This window comes from Rhinolophus sinicus, chromosome 11, assembly GCF_057876585.1.
Source record: "Rhinolophus sinicus isolate RSI-liver-muscle chromosome 11, RSI-T2T, whole genome shotgun sequence".
Taxonomy (NCBI): domain Eukaryota; kingdom Metazoa; phylum Chordata; class Mammalia; order Chiroptera; family Rhinolophidae; genus Rhinolophus; species Rhinolophus sinicus.
In genome coordinates, this window is record NC_142511.1 from 17,306,145 (window position 1) to 17,324,918 (window position 18,774).

An 18,774-nucleotide genomic window follows, 5' to 3' on the forward strand; every position below is an offset into this window, starting at 1 on the left:
AGAGCCAGTCCTAGGTTCCCTCTGCCTGGGGCTTCTTGAAAGTGTCCTGGTCACGGCTCCTTGGCCTGTCTTGTGTTTGTCCCTGAGTGTGTGTGTCTGCCTTGGTCTCTTTATCCCTGGGTCTTACTGTTTCTGGTTTCTCGGTCTCTGAGCTCTGCCTGGGTCTGCTGTGCTGTTCCCAGTGTTTTCGGGAACAGTGACCGTCAGTAGAGCCGTGAAGAGGAGCCTCGGCCGGGGTGAGGGGGGAACTGTTGGGAGGCCACCTGCACACCTGGAGCTCCAGGCAGAGCGGGAGACGAGACACGAAATGAGATCTGGGAGTCCCACAGCTCGGGGCCTCCCGGGGAACCTGCAGGTGGGTGCCAGGCTGGGGCACTGGCTCTGTCATGGAGGCCCCCAGAGTGTGCGCTCAGGTTCTGCTGCAGGCCGGGGAGGGGCTTGTGAGGAGAGGAGGGCTGTTCCCCCCATTAGAGTAGGGCTTTCTGAGGGCAAAGGTGTGCCCCCCCCACCCTCCGTAACCCTTTTCTTCCTCTTCTGCAGTCACCCAAGGGGTTCCAAACTTAGGTTGTTGGTGGGTGTGACAAAATGTATGTGACATGATTTTAGGGGTGTGCTCTGACACTCACTTCCTGTTTGTGCCCCCCAGGTATTGCCCTGTACCCCGGTCAGGCCCAGTTGCTCAGCTGTAAGCACCATTACGAAGTCATCCCCCCACTGAGGAGCCCTGGCCAGCCCGGAGACTTGAATTGCACCACCCAGAGGATCAACTACACGGACCCTTTCTCCAATCAGACCCTGGTAACTCATCTCTGGGTCTGGGCAGCGTGCTGTGCCAGCCCTGCACCCAGGGCCTGTCTGTTCCTGCCAGCCGGCCTCTCCTGCACCCAAACACGAGGCTGTCCTAAGGGGAGTCGTGGCCATGGCTGGCTCTTCTGCACTCAGGGAGGGCAGGGAGGCCTTCAGCCCCTCAGGGCGACCCTCAGGGATGGCCTACAGTGCGGTAAGGTCCTGTCCTTCATAGAAGGAAGAAGGGCTCAGGGTCGGGCCAGTGTGACGTAGAAAAGGGGGTCCCATACCTGACTACTCGAAGGAACTGCCAGGGTACTTTTTGAAAATGCAGATTTTCCCAGGTTCCATGTGGGGCTGACTGAATGGTCATTCCAGGGGATGGGGCCTGAGAATCCACATTTTGAAATAAATCTGCCCGTGTACAGAAGGAGTGCTGGTCTGGGGCCCGGCCCTGGCCCTGCTGTCACACGCAGCGACCCAGCTCAGCTGGGGCGGAGCAGCGCCTGCACCGGCTATGAGGCAGCGAAGGAACTTTGTAGTTTTTTGCTTCTTCCCTTTTGCATCCCATATCCTTGTTTCAGAAAGGAGTAAACAGGGCTGAACAAAGTTTTCCAGGTCGGAGAGGAAGGAAAGGCTTTCTAGGCAGCCGAACTCGGCACCCAGCCTTAAACGGATGAAATATAGCGTGTTGTGTTTGTGTCTCTGAGCAGTTACAGTAGTTGCGTGTTTCTGGAGGGTCGGGTGCCCCCAGAAGAGCCGCAGGAGGTGACGTTGAGGACAGAAGTACTAGCCAGATGAGAAAAATGCCCCATTGTGCTACAGAGTGGGACCTAGGAGTGGGTCTTAGCATGAATTTTGTAAATATTCTAGGCTTCCTCCTGAAATCCTGCTGAAATGATTCCCACTCCTGCAAAGAAGAGAATAAAATTAAATAGCGGACGTGCAAACCAGGAAAGGCTGTCATCAGTTGAGCAGAAATTTCAAGGAACTAGTGTGAAATATAAATTGCAAATTGGGTCAGATTGATGGAGCAGACAAATCAGAGAAAACCCGTCCCCTAAAACAGAAGCCGGCGAGGAGTGCCGTGCAGAAGTGAAAGCTTTGTTTTCCACTCCCAGCTCCAGATCAGCATGTTCAAAGAGCATGGCTGGCCATAGGGCAGCTGCCAGGATGATAATTAGGGGACGCCTGTTGGCTGGGCCTCCGTGCCCTTTGTCCTCCGACAGCAGGCAGAGCTGTTGGGGTCGGTGTTTGCTCCTGGGCATGAGGCCCTGGGGCCATTCTCTGCATAAGCTAAGGGGAGGTTACTGCTTGGGCATTGGGGCAGCAGAGAAAGGAAGTATAACTTGAGACTGGACCTCCACAGAGGAAGGGGGAGAGAACTACTGGGAAGGGATCCCTTCCACAGATAGAAATAGGCGGAGTGTGCGGCCACTAGTGTTCCCTGCCCACGGCCACGGAGTCCTTACAGGGTGAGTTGTTAGGGAACCACTTGGGAAGCAACCCACGCCCCAGACCCATCCTGGTCAACCTAATCCTTCATCCGGAAATAAGACTCAGAATTAAGGGTCACTAGACATTTACGTGAAACCAACAACATGAAAGGACCAGGAGGAGCAGAATGGACTCCAGAATAGGGAAACGGAAGCTAATTTAAATGAAAAGGAAAATGATTTTTAAAAATTTTAGTGAAGAGCTAGCTGTACAGTAGAAACACATTCCCAGCTCTCTGTTCCCTGTGTATCCCGTGTGGGCTCCCGTGGCACAGCGGGACCCGGTGTGTGCTTCCGTGGCACAGCCAGCGCGGGGCCCCTCGGCTCCCCGATGGAGGAGGACGCTTACTAGGGGTCCTTGTGTTTATTCCCAAACCCGTGTATGCCAGCTGTACTTGTTATTTTAGCTCTGTAATTTAACTACATATTGTAAAAACCCATGGAATCAGGGCACCAAAGAGGAGTTGTGTCCGTGAAACGAAGTTGAATGCAGTTCCTGCCTCCAGCTCTGGGTGACAGTTAGCCTTCTCCAATTCTAAATGTGGCTCTTAGCTAAGAGGGATCTGGTACTCCCTATGTCCCGGGTCCCCACCCCAAAGCAGCCTGTGGCTGGGGTGGAGGGCTGAGGAGAACAGAGAAGCGCAGGACTCCCGCAGGGAGAAGGAGAAATGAGAGGCACAGCCACGGCTTGGGCCGTGCGCTGCCTGAGACGTCCTGCCGCAGCTTGGAGGGAACACCTGGTTAGAGACTTGTGTGTCCTCGCTGGCGCCTGGCCTCGTCCACGGGGAGGGTCTGCCCTGGGCCTCTCTGGTCATATCTGGAGTGGACATAAGAAACATGCCCGCCCTGGGTCAGAGCTTTGGGCACCCACTTGCCGCTGCAGCAGTGGGGGAGCGGCTTTGGGCTGGACAGGCTTGGACCTGGCAGTTGGCTCATCCTTCGCCTACCCCACCTTTTCGTTTGCAGTGAGATGTCTTCAGAAATGTGTAGGCTGCCCGTTGTTTGTGTCCTGTCGAGGCCATGTGAAAGTGACCCAGCCAAGGGTCTCATCTGGTCCTACTTTGTCAGTTTTCAGATTCTCATTTATTCCCTCCCTCCCTGCCTCCCTTTAGTCTAGTTAATGTTTACCAAATGCTTTGCTCTGGCCCAATTAGGGCCACCACCTTCTTAGTCTGCAGGACCTGTGTTTGTTTCCTCACCACCTGCCACATTTCCAGTGTCCGTATGTTAAGTGGATGCCTCATTTTTCCGTTGTTGTTACCACGGCACTTCAGTTCCAGGAAACAATTGTGTAATGGTCAGAGAGTAGGCCAAGCTACTGTGCAAAAACACACCCCTAACAAATACGGTGGTGAGACCAGACAGACTTCTGTCCTTTCTCTGGGGACGGTCTGGGCGTGCTGCCTCGTAGGGTGGTCAACGATGGCTTCTGTCTGTCACTCCGCTGTCCCCTGGGCGGTGTCCTGGTCCTCGTGGCCAGCACATATGTACGCGACCGCTCCCAGGCGGTGAGAGGTGGAGGGCAAGTGGCTCCCTGCACGGACTTGCCACCGAGTTGCATGAGTCACTGCATATTCCAGGAACTTCATCACAAGGTCTTGTCTGAGGCCGAAGTGAGGGTCCAGCAGGGCCACTGTCTTCTGCTGAAACCCGGGATTGTGGAAGCGGTTCTGGTTGTGCAGGAGGAAGTGGGCAAAGGAGACTGGGGGCTGTTGGCATTTTTTGCTGCCACTTACTGTGGCACAGAAAGGTGGAGAAGAAGCAAGACAGAGATCCTTTGGGAAAATGCCGCAGTAACCAGAAGTGGAGTGGAATATTAACACGTCAGTCAAAAAGGCATTTCAAGTGCAAAGGGTTAAAAGGGATGTTTAAGATGGATGAGAGGTTCGGCTCTACTTCTCTCCACTAAGATATAACAGTCGGAGAGCTTTATGTGCAGAACAGCATACCAGTTGTGTATTTTAGGCAAAACCTGTTAGAAATGAAAAATACCATCCCCTTAGGGTGTGGCGAACACCTCGCAAACTCCCAGATCAGACAGGAAGTAGTAAGGGTCACAGTTGAACAGCACAGTAAGTGTAGAGTGAGTGTGTGTGTGTGTGTCACACTTGGTGCCTGACGGAGGACTCTTTTCAGATAGTGGTAAAGCATTTGTAAAAGTTAATGATGTAAAGATATTTTTTCCCAAATTATCAATCCAGTATCATCAAAATCCCAGTTGACTTTTCCATGAAACTTCAGCTAGTTTTAAAGTACATTTAGAAGCGCACATGTATAAAAGTAAAACCCCCCACCCAGGTTTGAGGCTGGGAGGAGTGACGTGGAGGGGACCTGCCCAGTCAATGTCAGAATGGGATAAACCCACAGCGCTCAAACTTGCATCCATAGTGTGGGGAGTGGGAGTTAGAGCCCTGTTTCATACCATACACAAAACAGAGCCAAATTAAAAAGGTTAGGAAAAGGTTAGAAAGGTTAGAAAAAGCTGCTATAAAGAAATGTAGAATACTCATATAATTTTGGTTTTCCCTAGCAGGCAAAACCGAGAAGCCATAAAAAAAAGAAAAGACAGATTTCACTACACCAAATTAAGAGCTTCATAAAACAAATGCCATTAGAAACAGTTAATGGGAAAGTGACTGACTGTAAGACACTGTTTGTACATATAACAGACATAAGTTAATATCCTTTCTCAATAAAAGAGCTTCTGTAGTGCCCAGCCAATGAAAGAGGGGACAGGGGACAGGTTGTACTCAGCTCGGTCCGGGTGGGGGCAGGTGGGCTCCGGTTCCCGAGCAGGAGGGTGTGGTTCGGGGTCCCCTGGCCCCGGGTGGGCAGGACTGCGGGCTTTCCATCGGCGCCTCCAGGCCCACCCCGAAGTGTCTGTGTGCCCCAGGGTCAGGAGCGCCCGCACAGCCCTCCCACGGCTGAGATGTGGCCTTTGTGTCTCCGCAGAAATCCGCCCTGATCGTGCGGGGGCCCCGGGAAGTGAAGAAGCGGGAGCTGGTCTTCCTGCAGTTCCGTCTGAACGAGAGCAGTGAGGACTTCAGCGCCATCGATTACCTCCTCTTCTCCTCTTTCCAGGAGTTCCTGCACAGGTGGCCGTTCACACTTCCCGGCGGGCTTGGAGACACACTTTATTCCAGCCTTGCACATCGCTAGGCGGGGGCCTGGGGTGGAGGCAGGGAGGCCGACAGCCCCGCGAGGGCCCCTCAGAGCTGCTGAAGTCCAGAGCTCCCGAGGAGCCGGGGGCACGTCCACTGCCAGGCGCAGGGGGGCAAGGCCCGGGTGGAGGGAGGCGCCATCCTCCCATTGGGGGCTTCAGGGAGCAGGCTGCTACTTTGAGGGGGTGGCCACTCCCCTCCATTTGGAAGCCAAGAAGCAGAGCTTGGAGGGGCGGCACGGGGTGGGCAGCCGCCTGCTGGTGCCGGCAAAGAAGCGGCTAAAGTGGGGCGGGAGCTTGAGTCTGGCGCAGGGTGAATCCTGCTGTCGGGCCTGATGAGCTCGGACCTTTCCTCCCTGTCCTCTCAGCCCAGACAGGGTGGGCTTCATGCAGGCCTGTGAGAGCGCGTATTCCAGCTGGAAGTTCTCCGGGGGCTTCCGCACCTGGGTCAAGATGTCCCTGGTGGAGACGAAGGAGGAAGACGGGCGGGAAGCAGTGGAGTTCCGGCAGGAGGTAGGCTGAGCGCGTCTGCCCAGCGCGGCTGGCGACTCAACCCTTGAGTCGGGGGTGGCCTTGCGCCGAGTCTCAAGGGTGATAGACCTTCGCCAGGATGAGAAGGGCTCATGCCAGGAGTTCACTGTGCTTCTGTAGGCAGTGCACGTGCCAGCCCTCCCTCCCTGGCCCGGCCTGTCCTCGCGGAGCACACGGTTGGGGCAGGGACCCCTGTGCTGTGTGAGTGGGCGCTTGCCCAGCTGCGCGGAGCGCCGGCGCCCGTGTTCTCAGCCCTGCGCGTGCCCCCGGCTCTCTGAGAGGCTGGCGGCTGCATGGAAGATGGATTATTTGCAGGGAGGAGAGACCAGATAGAGTGGGTGTGATCCACTGGGACACAGAAGTACAATACTGGCTTGCTTTTTGTGTTTTTAAAAATCTCATCCTTTTTCCATTTTGGAATGTTTTAGAATGAATGTAACATTAGAACAGTGGTAGTAATGTTACATCACTTCTAAAGTTATAAATACGTTGGGTGCCTCCTCAGAATATTTTACTAATGGGAAGTGTGATCCAAAAGCTTTCAGCTCTTTGGCCTGGAGCTAGGACAGGCCAGGAGTCTCTAGCTGTGATCCTGGTGAGAGAGGGAATGGACCTTGGAAACAGGCGTGGCAGGGAGGTTGGAGGCATGGCACAGCTGGTCACCTCAGCAGGGCTGCTTGTCAGGCACCACGGAAAGCAAGGCCGCACCCCTGCCTTGCAGCTCACATTGCAGCACTGCCTCTGCCTCCTGCCCGAATCCACACTCAGAGCCAGGCCACCTTGTGTGTCAGTGGCTGGGAGCCTGCAGAGGCAGCGAGCAGGTGGGTCTGTGCTGTGACCCTCTGCCTCTCCTTGGAGCTGTTCCATTTGGGGCGGACTCCACAGAGTGGCTTCAGGAAAGGGCTGGGTTGGAGTAGGAAGACCCACTCCAACCGATGGGGCCATCACTGGCCAGAAGCCATGTGTGTGTCTAGGTCTGTCGCTTCCCAGCCCCGGCTCCTAGCACTCCCCGGATCGCAGGGCTTTGGGGAGGGCGTAGAGACACTTGTCTTCAAGAGGACAGGCTTTTTTCCTGCCTTAGGAGGTGACAGCCCCAACAATAGGTCCCTAAAATATTTCTATTTTGTAAGATAACTGTCATCTCCTGAATTTTTACTTCCCAGTTTTCTCCAAGAACACTAAGCTGTTTCTTGCCCTGGCCCTAGAGCACCTGAGAAAGGTGCTACCCTGGCCCACCCTGGCTCTCCTGTTGGTCCTAACTGATCTGAAGCCACAGGGGCCAAAACCCCAGTGAACCTACACATTTTAGAATGTTTCATGTGCTTTTTATTATAGTCTCCGTTGCAAGTCTTGGCAGGGACACGAACTCATGAACAATATTTTACATGTTTTCATATTGTGTTTTAAAGTTGAAGATACTTTCATATATATTATTGCTTCACGTGCCCCTCACCACGCCTCAGTGAGGTGTAGGCATTTTGTTCCCATTTTATGCGTGGCAAAGCGGAGGCTCAGTTCACACGATGGACCCTACACTCCGGGCTAGGCCTGGCCTCTGGAAACTGTCTGCTCTCTGTGACACATGCAGCCCCTTTAGCACTTGGAAACAGGCCTTCCCGGGCATGCCTTCTACCTGTTTACAGGGACCGCTCAGCCAGGGGATCCCTGAAGCTGCACTTTGTCCCTATAGACACGGAGGGTTGAAATACTCAGCTCTTAAGATCAAGTATTTTGAAATTTGTTTTTTTTATGGCTTTTAATTGTGAGACTTACAGTACTTGAAATATGGTTTACTCGGTGACAATCCAAAACACCTACGTGCATACCAGATCCTATATCTGTTTCCCCAGAGAACTGTGGACAGCCAGGGGAGGCCTGGGCTCTGGTCCCACTTTCAGGGTGTCGTGTATGAGAGTCTGGGCTCTCCCTCTCCAAGAGGCAGAGAGGAGAGCCAAGGGCTGAGCTTCCCCCCCTGCACGCTCCTTCCCGTGGCCCCGGCCAGGTGACACTTTCTCTCCTCTGTTCCTAGACGAGTGTGGTTAACTACATTGACCAGAGGCCAGCTGCTGAAAAAAGGGCTCAGTTGTTTTTTGTGGTCTTTGAATGGAAAGATCCTTTTATCCAGAAAGTCCAAGATGTGAGTATTATTGAACATGTGAGCGCAAACTCCCAGCGCAAGGCATTTGGGCTCATCCTTGCAGGCTGAGCACAAATCAGTTTGTCACTTGTGTGAAATTCACGTCCTGTATCACTTGTGTTTAACTGATCTGGTCTTCGTCACCAGACTGTGGCCCTGTGAAGGTGGGGACTGTGTCTTGTGTTCTCCATCATTTATTTGATGTCTCCCGAGTACTTAGTACAGAGCTGCTGCTTCATAATATTGATTGAACTGAGCAGAAAGTACTAAGCTAATATCTAGGTCACTGCTGTTGGAAGCCGTTCTTTTTTAATGTTTCTGGGATAAGAACTTACGATTGTGGGAAGTCAGAGCAGAACAGTGCACATAAAACATTAACAGTATCAATTAATGCCAGGTTCTCAGACTCACAGTCTGGAAGGGGAGGAATAATGAGACAGCTTTGCTAAAGCAGCATTCATGAGACACCGTCCACCACGGCCAGTCCCAGATCTGACACCGATTGGCATGTAGGTCATCACAAAATGTCCTGACGTGGTCATGGCTTGGGGGAAGACATTTCATAGCTGAGACTTAAATAGGAGAGTCTTTGTGACTCGAAACTGGGACTTAACAGTGTTTACCATGATGGGGAACTCAGGAAATTGGCGATAGGATGTTGGCCTTGAAGAGTTTAACGTTTAATGAGGCAGCCCTCTGTGGCTGTCATGTGACTAACTCCAGACAGTAAGTAACTGCCAAGGAGACGGTGGGATAACTAGCTCTGCGAAAGTGGCGAGTGTTTTGCCTAGTGGGCAGAGAAAGCTCTGAGGAGCCCTGTAGGTAGGAGGAAAGCATTGCGGGCAGGGAGTCAGAGGGCAGAGCTTGGAGGCAGGCGCCCATGAGAGAGTGTGGAGGAACCGTCATTGGGGGGGGGTGGGAGGAGAAGTCTGAAGCACTGTGACATGGGAAGAAAACAAGGAACTGCCCTTCTGGATTGGGTATAACGTGGAGGAAAATGATCTCTAAGCGAGGTCACTTAGGGATCAGGCCAAAAGTTTGTCAAGTTCAGTACTGAATATCTTATTTGTTCACAGCTTTTTTAAAAAAACAAGTTTTCCTTTCAGAATCACTTTATTGTAGGGAGGGCTTTGTATTTTTCTCCTCAGACTGAACTATGGACATTAAAGTACGAATGAAATATATTGAGTTAGGACAATATTAGAATGCAGGTGTTTTTCTTGTCACCTCAGTGACATTAGTATGACCTAAGAATCAAAACTGAAGCCAACCAATAAAACTTGCATTTGTTTCTGTTTTGCAGATAATCACAGCCAATCCTTGGAACACAATCGCTCTTCTCTGTGGGGCCTTCTTGGCATTATTTAAAGCAGCCGAGTTTGCCAAACTGAGTGTGAAATGGATGATCAAAATTAGGAAGCGGTACCTTAAAAAAAGAGGTCATGCAACGAACCACATAAGCTGAAGTCGCCTTGCGGCGTTCGCAGAACTGCCCGTGTTAATGGAAGTTCTTATCACTTCCGCTTTGATAAACTGAGCTCCCAGTCATCTGTACTCACCCGAAGCAACGGGCCTGCTGGGAGGAACAGCCTACTGCAGCAGATCAATGGATAACCTGAAAGTTATTTAAGTACTTAAGTTATTGAACACTTTTTGAATATGACATACGCATAGGGTTTGTGGAAGAGGGAGTTAGATATGTATCTGGTTTTCTGAAGGTTTGTAGAAGCTGCCTTTCTTCTTCTTTGGTTTGGTGTGTAGTTCAGCTCTAACAGGATAATTAAGGCTCCGCTGTTTACCTTAGGTTTTTTTCCCCCTGAGGTTTTTAAAGTGGACGGAAGAGGGTGTGAGTATCCAGATGTGTGGGTCATGCTTTGGAAACTGCTTGTGCACCAAAAAAGGTAAAAACCCTTATGTTTCTGGCATCACCTGTCCAGCCTGACAAGCTCTCTCATTTGTTAAATGTTAAATGAGACTTTTTAAGCTACTAGAAATAAGTAATTAGATTTCCTGTGGACTGACTAGCCACCTACCTGTCTGGTTAGAGTATTTGCTGATGCAGGTATGTGAGTTTAGTGATTAACATGCAAAAGCACTAGTACGTATGTACATAATAGGTGCCTACTCATTGTATTGTGATGATTTCATTAACAGGTCAATAAATTTAGGTTAATACAAAGGATAATCAGTGTGCCAATATAAATGTCTGCTAAATCAATAGGTACAGGTACACTTTCGTTAGTGACCTCCAGGTAAAAGCCAGCATGAGCCTGGACTCCAAGATGGTTGGATTTGGACCCCTGAGGTAAGCCCTGACTGCATCCAGGGAAGGGCAGGGTGGGCGTGGCAGTTGATGGCGGATGGTCAGGAAAAGTGACAGATCAAGCCCCATGAATGAGCTGTGTTAACAGAACCACCCATCCAAGAAAGGGGCACTCGCAGTATGACCCTCCAGCTTTCAGCCTTGCCTCTGACAGATGAGTGTCATCTGGGTATTTTTTACACGGTAGCCATAGGCTGATTTAAGGTTAGGAAATTGTTTCCAGAGTTTTAAATTATTTATATGCCCTTTGCATCCAAAGAGGACTTGGTAGCATTTCCTGAATTTTGTAACCTGCCTTTAGGTAATTGAAAGAGAAAAAATCAAATGTATGAGTGGGCCTTTTTAAATCTAACTTAGCAGCAAGGAAACTTGTGTAAAGGAATATTCCCAGCTACTTTTCTGTGAGAGGAGCAGCAAATTCAAACTTTAGCTTACGTTAGGTCTCATCTCAATACAGTCTTGCTGTAAGGCACCTGAAAGGCAAGCATAGAAACTTATAATAACAGTACTGAAAATGGGTGTGCATTTGAGATCTCTAAGGCTGACACACCACTTTAAATATTTAAATTATCTAATAAAATTTGCTCCAATGAACATCCTAAAACCGCATTTTCTGTATTGTGGGAAGTTGAGAGACCTCCTAGTTATGCTTTAGAGTAAGTAGGTAATTAGGAAGTGAGCATTTTTAGATCAGAGGGGAAATAAAACCTAACAACTATTAGCTGCAGTCTGCCAAATGTTCTCTGGCCGCTCTTCAGTAAAAGACATATATGCCTAAACCGTCCACAAAACCGACTTCAGACCTAACTTTCCCTTTCTGAAAAGCAGGGGCTTGCGTGCGTTCTGTTGATCAGCTTCCTCCCTGTCCCCCCCTCCCTCCCACCCCGCTGCTATCAGCAGTGCCCGCTGGCCTTGGGTTGGTGTGGAGGGTCAGGGAAGAACAGCTTGATCTGGATGGCTGAGGTCAGGGGACTACTTGAGAGAACACTGTAAAATACGGGCCATGTGCTGAGGTCCTGGGGCTGCAGTAAACAAGGAGTTGCTTTTATAGTGACCTAGGACGTGTGCAGAACCCATGTTAGAGGTTTTCATGGGTGTGAAAGGGCCAATACAGGCATTAGTAGTTGAAAACTTTGTCTGACTTTGCTACAATCTCCCTGCCCCCCCCCCCGAAAAAAAACTGCTTTTATTGTAGATTTTGAGATTTATCTTCCTGAGTCTTAATTAAAACTAACATTTAAAGTGAGTTAAACCCATCCTCTGAACATGAAGGAGGCTCGGTTCACACGATGGACCCTACACTCCGGGCTAGGCCATCCTTTATCATTATAAAATGCCATCCTAGAACTTTATGCAAATATTTTGTAAAACAGATATACTTCGGTAAATGGCTGGAGCCCTCAATTTTTTAGTTAGACTGTATCCTTCAACTTGCCTTCAAGTTTTCTGTTTATGTGTGTATATATATGTATCTGTGTATGTGTATAAAGCGGGGCAGCTTCTTCTGGATGCCTAAACTTAGAGCTGAAACGAGCAGAGATGACATAAGGCAAAATACAAACATAGACTTTATTAAATGCTGCTCAATCCCCCAGTGAAGATCTTCTATTACAAAACAGTTCTCCACACAACTGCAAGTTAAGAGCTTGGAATGGTACTCTGATAACAAAAGATGTGAGAAATACTTGACCAAGTAAAAACATACAAGACTTCTCTATAGTCAATTTTCTCAGAACTCTACAGAGGAAGCCGACTGCATTTCCTTTAAATAAAGCCAGGCAGTGACTGAGCACCCTGCGTCACCACAGTGCTGGCTCGCGGGGCTCAAAGGCTCGAAGCCTCCATCCCAGGGTCAGGAGGGACAGGAGGGAGGGCAGGGTGTGCGCCTGGAAGGGCTGCTTCCCGAGGAAGCGGAGGAATGGCTGAGGCAGGCTGAGTGGTCACCAGCGCTGCCTCCACTCTGGGGACTTGCAGGGGAAGGGGGACAGTCATGAAAATTTGGTTTACTTTCCCAGCTTTTATTTATATTTTGTGCTTTAAAAAGCCTGGAGATTTAAGTTTTTGCTCAAATTCCAGAGTAGTAATACCTCTAATGAAAGAAGGCTTAGGGTAGGTGATTCCCTCCATCCTATTTCTGGGAGAGACAGGAAAGGGAAAGGATTATACCTTAGTTTTATTTCAGGAAATACTCTCTTTCCTAGGATGTAACTAAGGTCTGCAGCAATGTGAAAAGCACATTATAAAAGGGAAAAATATACAGAGCAGACTATATCTATGTGCAACACAATCAAAAAAAAGAATTCAAGTCATAATTCTTAACCACTCCCATAATTATATCACTCATATTATAGATGATAAAGTTCATTCATTTCTGTGAAACTTCAGAAGTGACACAATAAATCAATGATTAGACAAAGGTTACAATATACTGTGGCCATGGAATAGCACAGGGCTATGTTTAGTCCATATATTTTTTCATTTATAGTTGCCAGAAAAAAATTGGCCTTTTAATTATACTGATGAGGTTTCACAATTTTTACATATTTCAAAAAAGTGTACAAAACTGCCTATCCAACAGAGGTGGCAGACTTTTCTTTATTCATCACTTGTATTGCTTAGAATACTGTGCATGTTGTAAGCACTGTTCTGCTTTTCTAGAGCTTTCTTTAGCTTTAGCTCCTCTAATTTTTTCCATAATTCTTCACGCTCCAATTCCTTCTTTTTCTCTCTGTAGATAAAACAAAATGTTTTGAATCAGAAATTTTTCAGAGCCTAAAGAACGCATTGTTCACCCATATTTCATTTAAGTCTCTCTACTAAAGTGAGGCCAGTTATCTGGAGCACCTAATTACTCCTCGTCACCCTCTCCTAAGTCTAATTACTACCTCAGTGCCTCTCCTGGACCAATCAGAAATTACTGCTTTCCCTCTTCTACATGGTATCACTAACACCACCATGACCACTAGATCCTTGGTGCTTTTTATGGTTGACAAAGTATTTTTTAATTTAAAAAATTTTCTTTTCAATTACCATTGACCTACAATATATTAGTTTCAGGTGTACAACATAGTGATTGCACATTTATGTAACTTATAAAGTGATCACCCCGTAAGTCTAGCACCTATCTGGCACCATACATAATTACTACAATATTACTGAATATATTCCTCATGCTGTCCTTTACATCCCTGTGACTGTTTTTATAACTGGCAATTTGCATTTCTTAATCCCTCCCCCTTTTTTAGTCCCCCAACCCCTCTCCCATCTGGCAATCATCAGTTGGTTTCTGTTTTGTTTGTTTTTTAGATTCCACATATAAGAAAAATCGTATGGTGTTTGTCTTTTTCTGACTTATTTCACTTAGCATAATACCCTCTAGGTCCATCCATACTGTCGCAAAAGGTAAGATTCCCTTCTTTCTTATGGCTGAGTAATATTCCATTGTATATATGTACCACTACTTTATCCATTCATCTATTGATGGACACTAGGTTGCTTCCATGTCTTGGCTATTGTACATAATGCTACAATGAACATAGGGGTGCATAGTATCTTTTTAAATTAACGTTTGGGATTTCTTCAGATATCCAGAAGTGGAATTGCCAGGTCATATGGTATTCTAGTTTTAATTTTTTGAGGAACCTCCATACAGTTTTCCAGTGTGCCTGCACCAATTTGCAATCCAACAAGTGCACAAGGGTTCCCTTTTCTCCACATCCTCGCCAACACTCATTGTTTGTTGATTTATTGATGATAGCCATTCTGACAGGTATGAGGTGGTACCTCATTGTGGCTTTAATTTGTATTTCCCTGATGATCAGTGATGTTGAGTATCTTTTCATGTGTTTGTTGGCCGTCTGTTATGTCCTCTTTGGAGAAACGTCTATTCAGGTCCTCTGCCCATTTTTTAATTGGATTTTTTTGGTGTTAAGTTGTATGAGTTCCTTATGTATTTTGAAAATTAACCCTTATTAGATGTATCACTGGCAAATATCCCATTCAGTAGGCTGTCTTTTTGTTTTGGTGATGGTTTCCTTTGCTGTGCAAAAACTTTTTAGTTTGACGTGATCCCACTTGCTTATTTTTCCTTTTGTTTTCCTGGCCCAAGGAGACAAATATCAAAAAAAAAATACTACTAACTGCAATATCAAAGAGTTTACTCCCTGTTTTCTTCTAGGAGTTTTATGGTTTTGGGTCTTACATTTAAATCTTTAATCAATTTTGAGTTTACTCTTGTATATGGTATAAGAAAGTGGTCTAGTTTCATTTTTTTGCACGTTATCTGTCCAGTTTTTGCCAATCACTTATAGAAGAGACTGTGTTTACCCCACTGTATATTCTTACCTCCTTTGTCATAGAGTAACTGACCATATACATGTGGGTTTATTTCTGGGCTGTCTATTCTGTTCCACTAATTTACATTTTTAAGCAAGTACCATGCTGTTTTGATTACTATAGCCTTTGAAATATAGTTTGATATCAGTTAGCATAATACCTCCAACTTTGTTGTTCTTTCTCAAGAGTGCTTTGGCTATTTGGGGTCTTATGTGGTTCCATACAAATTTTAGGATTATGTGTTCTAGTTCCGTGAAAAATGCCATTGGTATTTTGATAGGGATTGCATTGAATCTGTAGCTAGCGTTGGGTAGAAAGGACATTTTCATGATGTTAATTCTTCCTATCCATGAGCATGGCATATGTTTCCATTTATCTGTACCTTCAATTTCTTCAGCATCTTATAATTTTCAGAGTCCACATCTTTTACATTGGTTAAATTTATTCCTAGATATTTTTTTGATGCAATTGTAAATGGGATTGTTTTCTTGATTTCTTTGATAGTTCACTATTTGTGTATAAAAATGCAACCAATTTCTGAATAATAATTTTTGTATCCTACTTTACTGAATTCATTTATCAGTTCTAATAGTTTTTTGGTGGAATCTTTAAGGTTCTCTATATAGTATCTTGTCATCTGCAAACAATGAGAGTTTTTCTTCCTTTCCAATTTGGATGCCTTTTATTTTTTCTTTTACTTGTCTGGCTAGTACTTAAATACTATTTTGGCTAAAAGTGGTGAAAAGTGGACATCTCTTGTTTCGGATCTTAAAGGCTTTAGCTTTTCACCAGAGTATGAGGTTAGCTGTGGGTTTGTCATATATAGTCTTTATTATGTTGAGATATGTTCCCTGTATCTGCACTTTGCTGAGAATTTTTATCATAAATGAATGTTGGATTTTGTCAACATTCTTTTTCTGCATCTGTCAATAAGATTTTTATCGTTCATTTTGTTTATATGGTGTATACCATGTTAACCGATTTCTAGATATTGAACCAGCCTTGCATCCCAGGAATAAATCCCACTTGATCATGGTATATGATCTTTTAAATTTATTTCTGAATTTTGTTTGCTAATATTTTGTTGAGGATTTTTTGTATTTAGGTTCATGAGGGATATTGGCTTATAATATTTTTTAATTTTTTTTGTAATGTCTTTGTCTGGTGGTGTTATCAGGATAATGGTGGCTTCATAAAATGAATTTGGGAGCCTTCCCACTTCTTTTTTTTGGAGTACTTTGAAAAATATAGGTGTTAATTTTTATTTGAATGTTTGGTTAAAATTCACCTGTGTAGCCATCTGGTCCAGAACTTTTGTTTGTTGTAAGTTTTTTGATTACTGATATGATTTTGTTAGTACTTATTGGTCTGTTCAGTTTTTTTACTTCTTCCTTTTTTTACTTCTTGGAAGTTGTTTCTAAGAATTTATCTATTTCTTCCAGGTTGTCCAATTTGTTGGCATATAATTGTTTGTAGTATTCTCTTATGAGCCTGTGTATTTCTGGGGTGTCAGTTGTCACTTTTCTTTCATTTGTAATTTTACTTATTTGGGCCTTCTCTCTTTTCTTGATGAGTCTGGCTAAAGGTTTATTATAAATTTTATTTAATTTTTCAAAGAACCAGCTCTTGGTTTCATTGATCTTTTCTTTAAAGACTTAGTTTGTTTTATTTCTGCTCTGATCTTTATTATTTCCTTCTCACTTTTCCAGTTCCTTTTGTTGTAAGGTTAGATTGTTTGAGATTTTTCTTGTTTTTTGAGTTAGGCCTGTATTGCTGTCAATTTCCATCTTAGAACTGTTTTGGCTGTGTCCCATAGATGCTGGGTCATTGTGTTTTCACTTTCATTTGACTCAAGGTATCTTTTGGTTTCCTCCCTGATCTCAGTGTCAACCCCGTCATTGTGTAGTAGCATGTTTTTAGCCTTTGTGTGTTTGTATGTTTTTTAGTTTTCTTCTGGTATTTTTTGATTTGTGGTTTCATGCCATTGTGGTATGATTTCAATTTCTAACTTATTGAGACTTAGTTTTTGGCCTAACATGTGGTCTATCCTTGAAAATGTTTCATGTACACTTGAAGAATGTATGTTCTGGTGCCTCTGGGTGAAATGCTCTAAAAATATCAATTAAATCTGTCATTTAAGGCCACAGTTTCCTTGTTGATTTGCTGTCTGATGTACCCATTGATGTCGACGGGGCGTTAAAATCCCAACCAGGACGGCATTACTGTCGTTATCTCCCTTTATGTCCATCAACATGCGCTTTATACACAGAGGGAGCTAAAAAACGTACACACATGTTAAGAAAGGAAGAACTATTAAGATTGTAATATTCAATATATACCAATAACAAAAGATGAATACACGTCACTTTTGACTTCTGCAATTACAAGAGGTGCTCAAAGTGGTTACCATCAGTGTAATTATAATAGTTTTTTCCTTTCTTAAAATGTGGATACATTTTTTGGCACCCTCTGTATTTAGCTGCTCCTACATTGGGTGTGTAGATGTTTAAAAGAGTTGTGTCCTCTTTTTGGATTGATTCCTTTATCATTATAAAATGCCATTCTTTGTCTCATTACAGACCTTGTTTTAATATCTAGTTTGTCAAAGTATTGCTACCCCCGTTTTCTTTTTGTTTCTATTTGCATGAAATATCTTTTCCATCACTTTACTTTCAGTCTGTGTGTGTTTTGATCTGAAATGGGTCTCCTATAAAGCAGCATTTTGCAGTCTTTTTTCTATCCATTCAGCTACCCTATGTTTTTTGGAGCATTTAGTTCATTTACATTTAATGATTGATAGGTATGCTTAGTTATTTCCATTTTATTGTTTTCTAATTGTTTTTATAGTTCTTCTCTGTTCCTTATTCTCTTGCTCGCTTCTCTTTGTATGTTGATGACTTTCTATAGTGTTGTTTGGATTCCTTTCTCTTTATTTCTTATGTATCTCTTGTAGATTTTTGGTTTGTGGTTACCATGTGCTTCTTATATACCAAGCTACGTTTATAGCAGTGTATTTTACGTTGATGGTCACTGAAGTTCAAACATACTCTAAAATCACTACAATTTTTACTCACCCTCTCCACGTTTATCATTTTTTTACTTCTTTTCTGTGGATATTTGTTGTTGTAATTACATATGCTCTTTTAACCGTTGTACTAACTTTATATTTGGTTGATCCACTGCTTTTACTGTTTGCCTTTGTCAGGGAAAAATTTTTCTTTTCTATATTTTCTTACTCATATTTTTGATATTTTTAAGTCCCTTTAACAGTTCCTGTAATACTGCTTTAGTGTTGATGAATTGCTTTAGCTTTTTCTTGTCTGGGAAACTATCTTTCCATTGATTCTAAATGATAGCCTTGCTGGGTAATATTGGTTGTACATCTTTGCCTCATCACTTTGAATATTTTGTGCCATTACTTTCTGGCATGAAGTTTCGGTTGAGAAATTAGCTGCCAGTCTTAGGGGAGCACCCTTGTACATAACTAACTGCATTTCTTTTGCTACTTTAAAGATTCTTTGTCTTTAACCTGGTATTTGGTGTTTTAATCATGATGTGCCTTCGTTTGGTCCCTGGGTTCATCTTGTTCGGGATTCTCTGAGCTTCCTGGACTTGTATGTCTATTTCCTTTGCCAGGTTAAGGAAGTTTCCCATCATTCTTTTCTTCATGTAGGTTTTCAATTCCTTGTTCTCGCTCTTCTCCCACTGGTACCCCTATGACACGAACGTAATGTTATGTTGGTACACTTGATGATGTCCCAGAGGTCCATTCAACTATCCTTATTTTTTCGATTCTTTTTGCTGTTCAGATTGGGTGTTTTCTGCTACTTTGCTTCCAGATTGCTTATTTGATCCTCTGCTTCATCTAATCTGTTGTTGATTCCCTCTAATATATTCTTTATTTCAGTTATAGTCTTCATTTCTGACTGATTTTAATTTTCATTTTTTTCCCCTCTTTGTTGAAATCCTCAGTGAATTCATCTATTCTTTCCTAAGTTTACTGAGC

General features: G+C 44.9%; 2 protein-coding genes across 5 annotated transcripts in view; one reads left to right on the forward strand and one right to left on the reverse strand.

The window, feature by feature from the left end:
• Positions 1–10,295, forward strand: part of PACC1 (proton activated chloride channel 1) — a 34,128-nt gene extending 23,833 nt beyond the window's left edge. For 2 of the 4 annotated variants that reach the window (XM_019738050.3, XM_074322220.2), the window contains exons 4-8: positions 647–798; positions 5,235–5,377; positions 5,811–5,955; positions 8,003–8,110; positions 9,414–10,295. In XM_019738050.3, the coding sequence (XP_019593609.2) occupies positions 647–798; positions 5,235–5,377; positions 5,811–5,955; positions 8,003–8,110; positions 9,414–9,575 (710 nt within the window). In that variant the 3' untranslated portion in view covers positions 9,576–10,295. Of the gene's footprint in view, positions 1–646; positions 799–5,234; positions 5,378–5,810; positions 5,956–8,002; positions 8,115–9,413 lie in introns of those variants that run through there. The other 2 variants (XM_074322221.2, XM_074322222.2) reach the window with 2 other exon arrangements.
• A 1,693-nt stretch (positions 10,296–11,988) lies between these two features.
• The window catches only part of PPP2R5A (protein phosphatase 2 regulatory subunit B'alpha), a 57,276-nt gene continuing 50,490 nt past the window's right edge, over positions 11,989–18,774 (reverse strand). Inside the window, exon 13 of the mRNA XM_019738049.3 lies at positions 11,989–13,161. Within this exon, the coding sequence (XP_019593608.1) occupies positions 13,029–13,161 (133 nt within the window). The 3' untranslated portion in view covers positions 11,989–13,028. The remainder of the gene's footprint in view (positions 13,162–18,774) is intronic.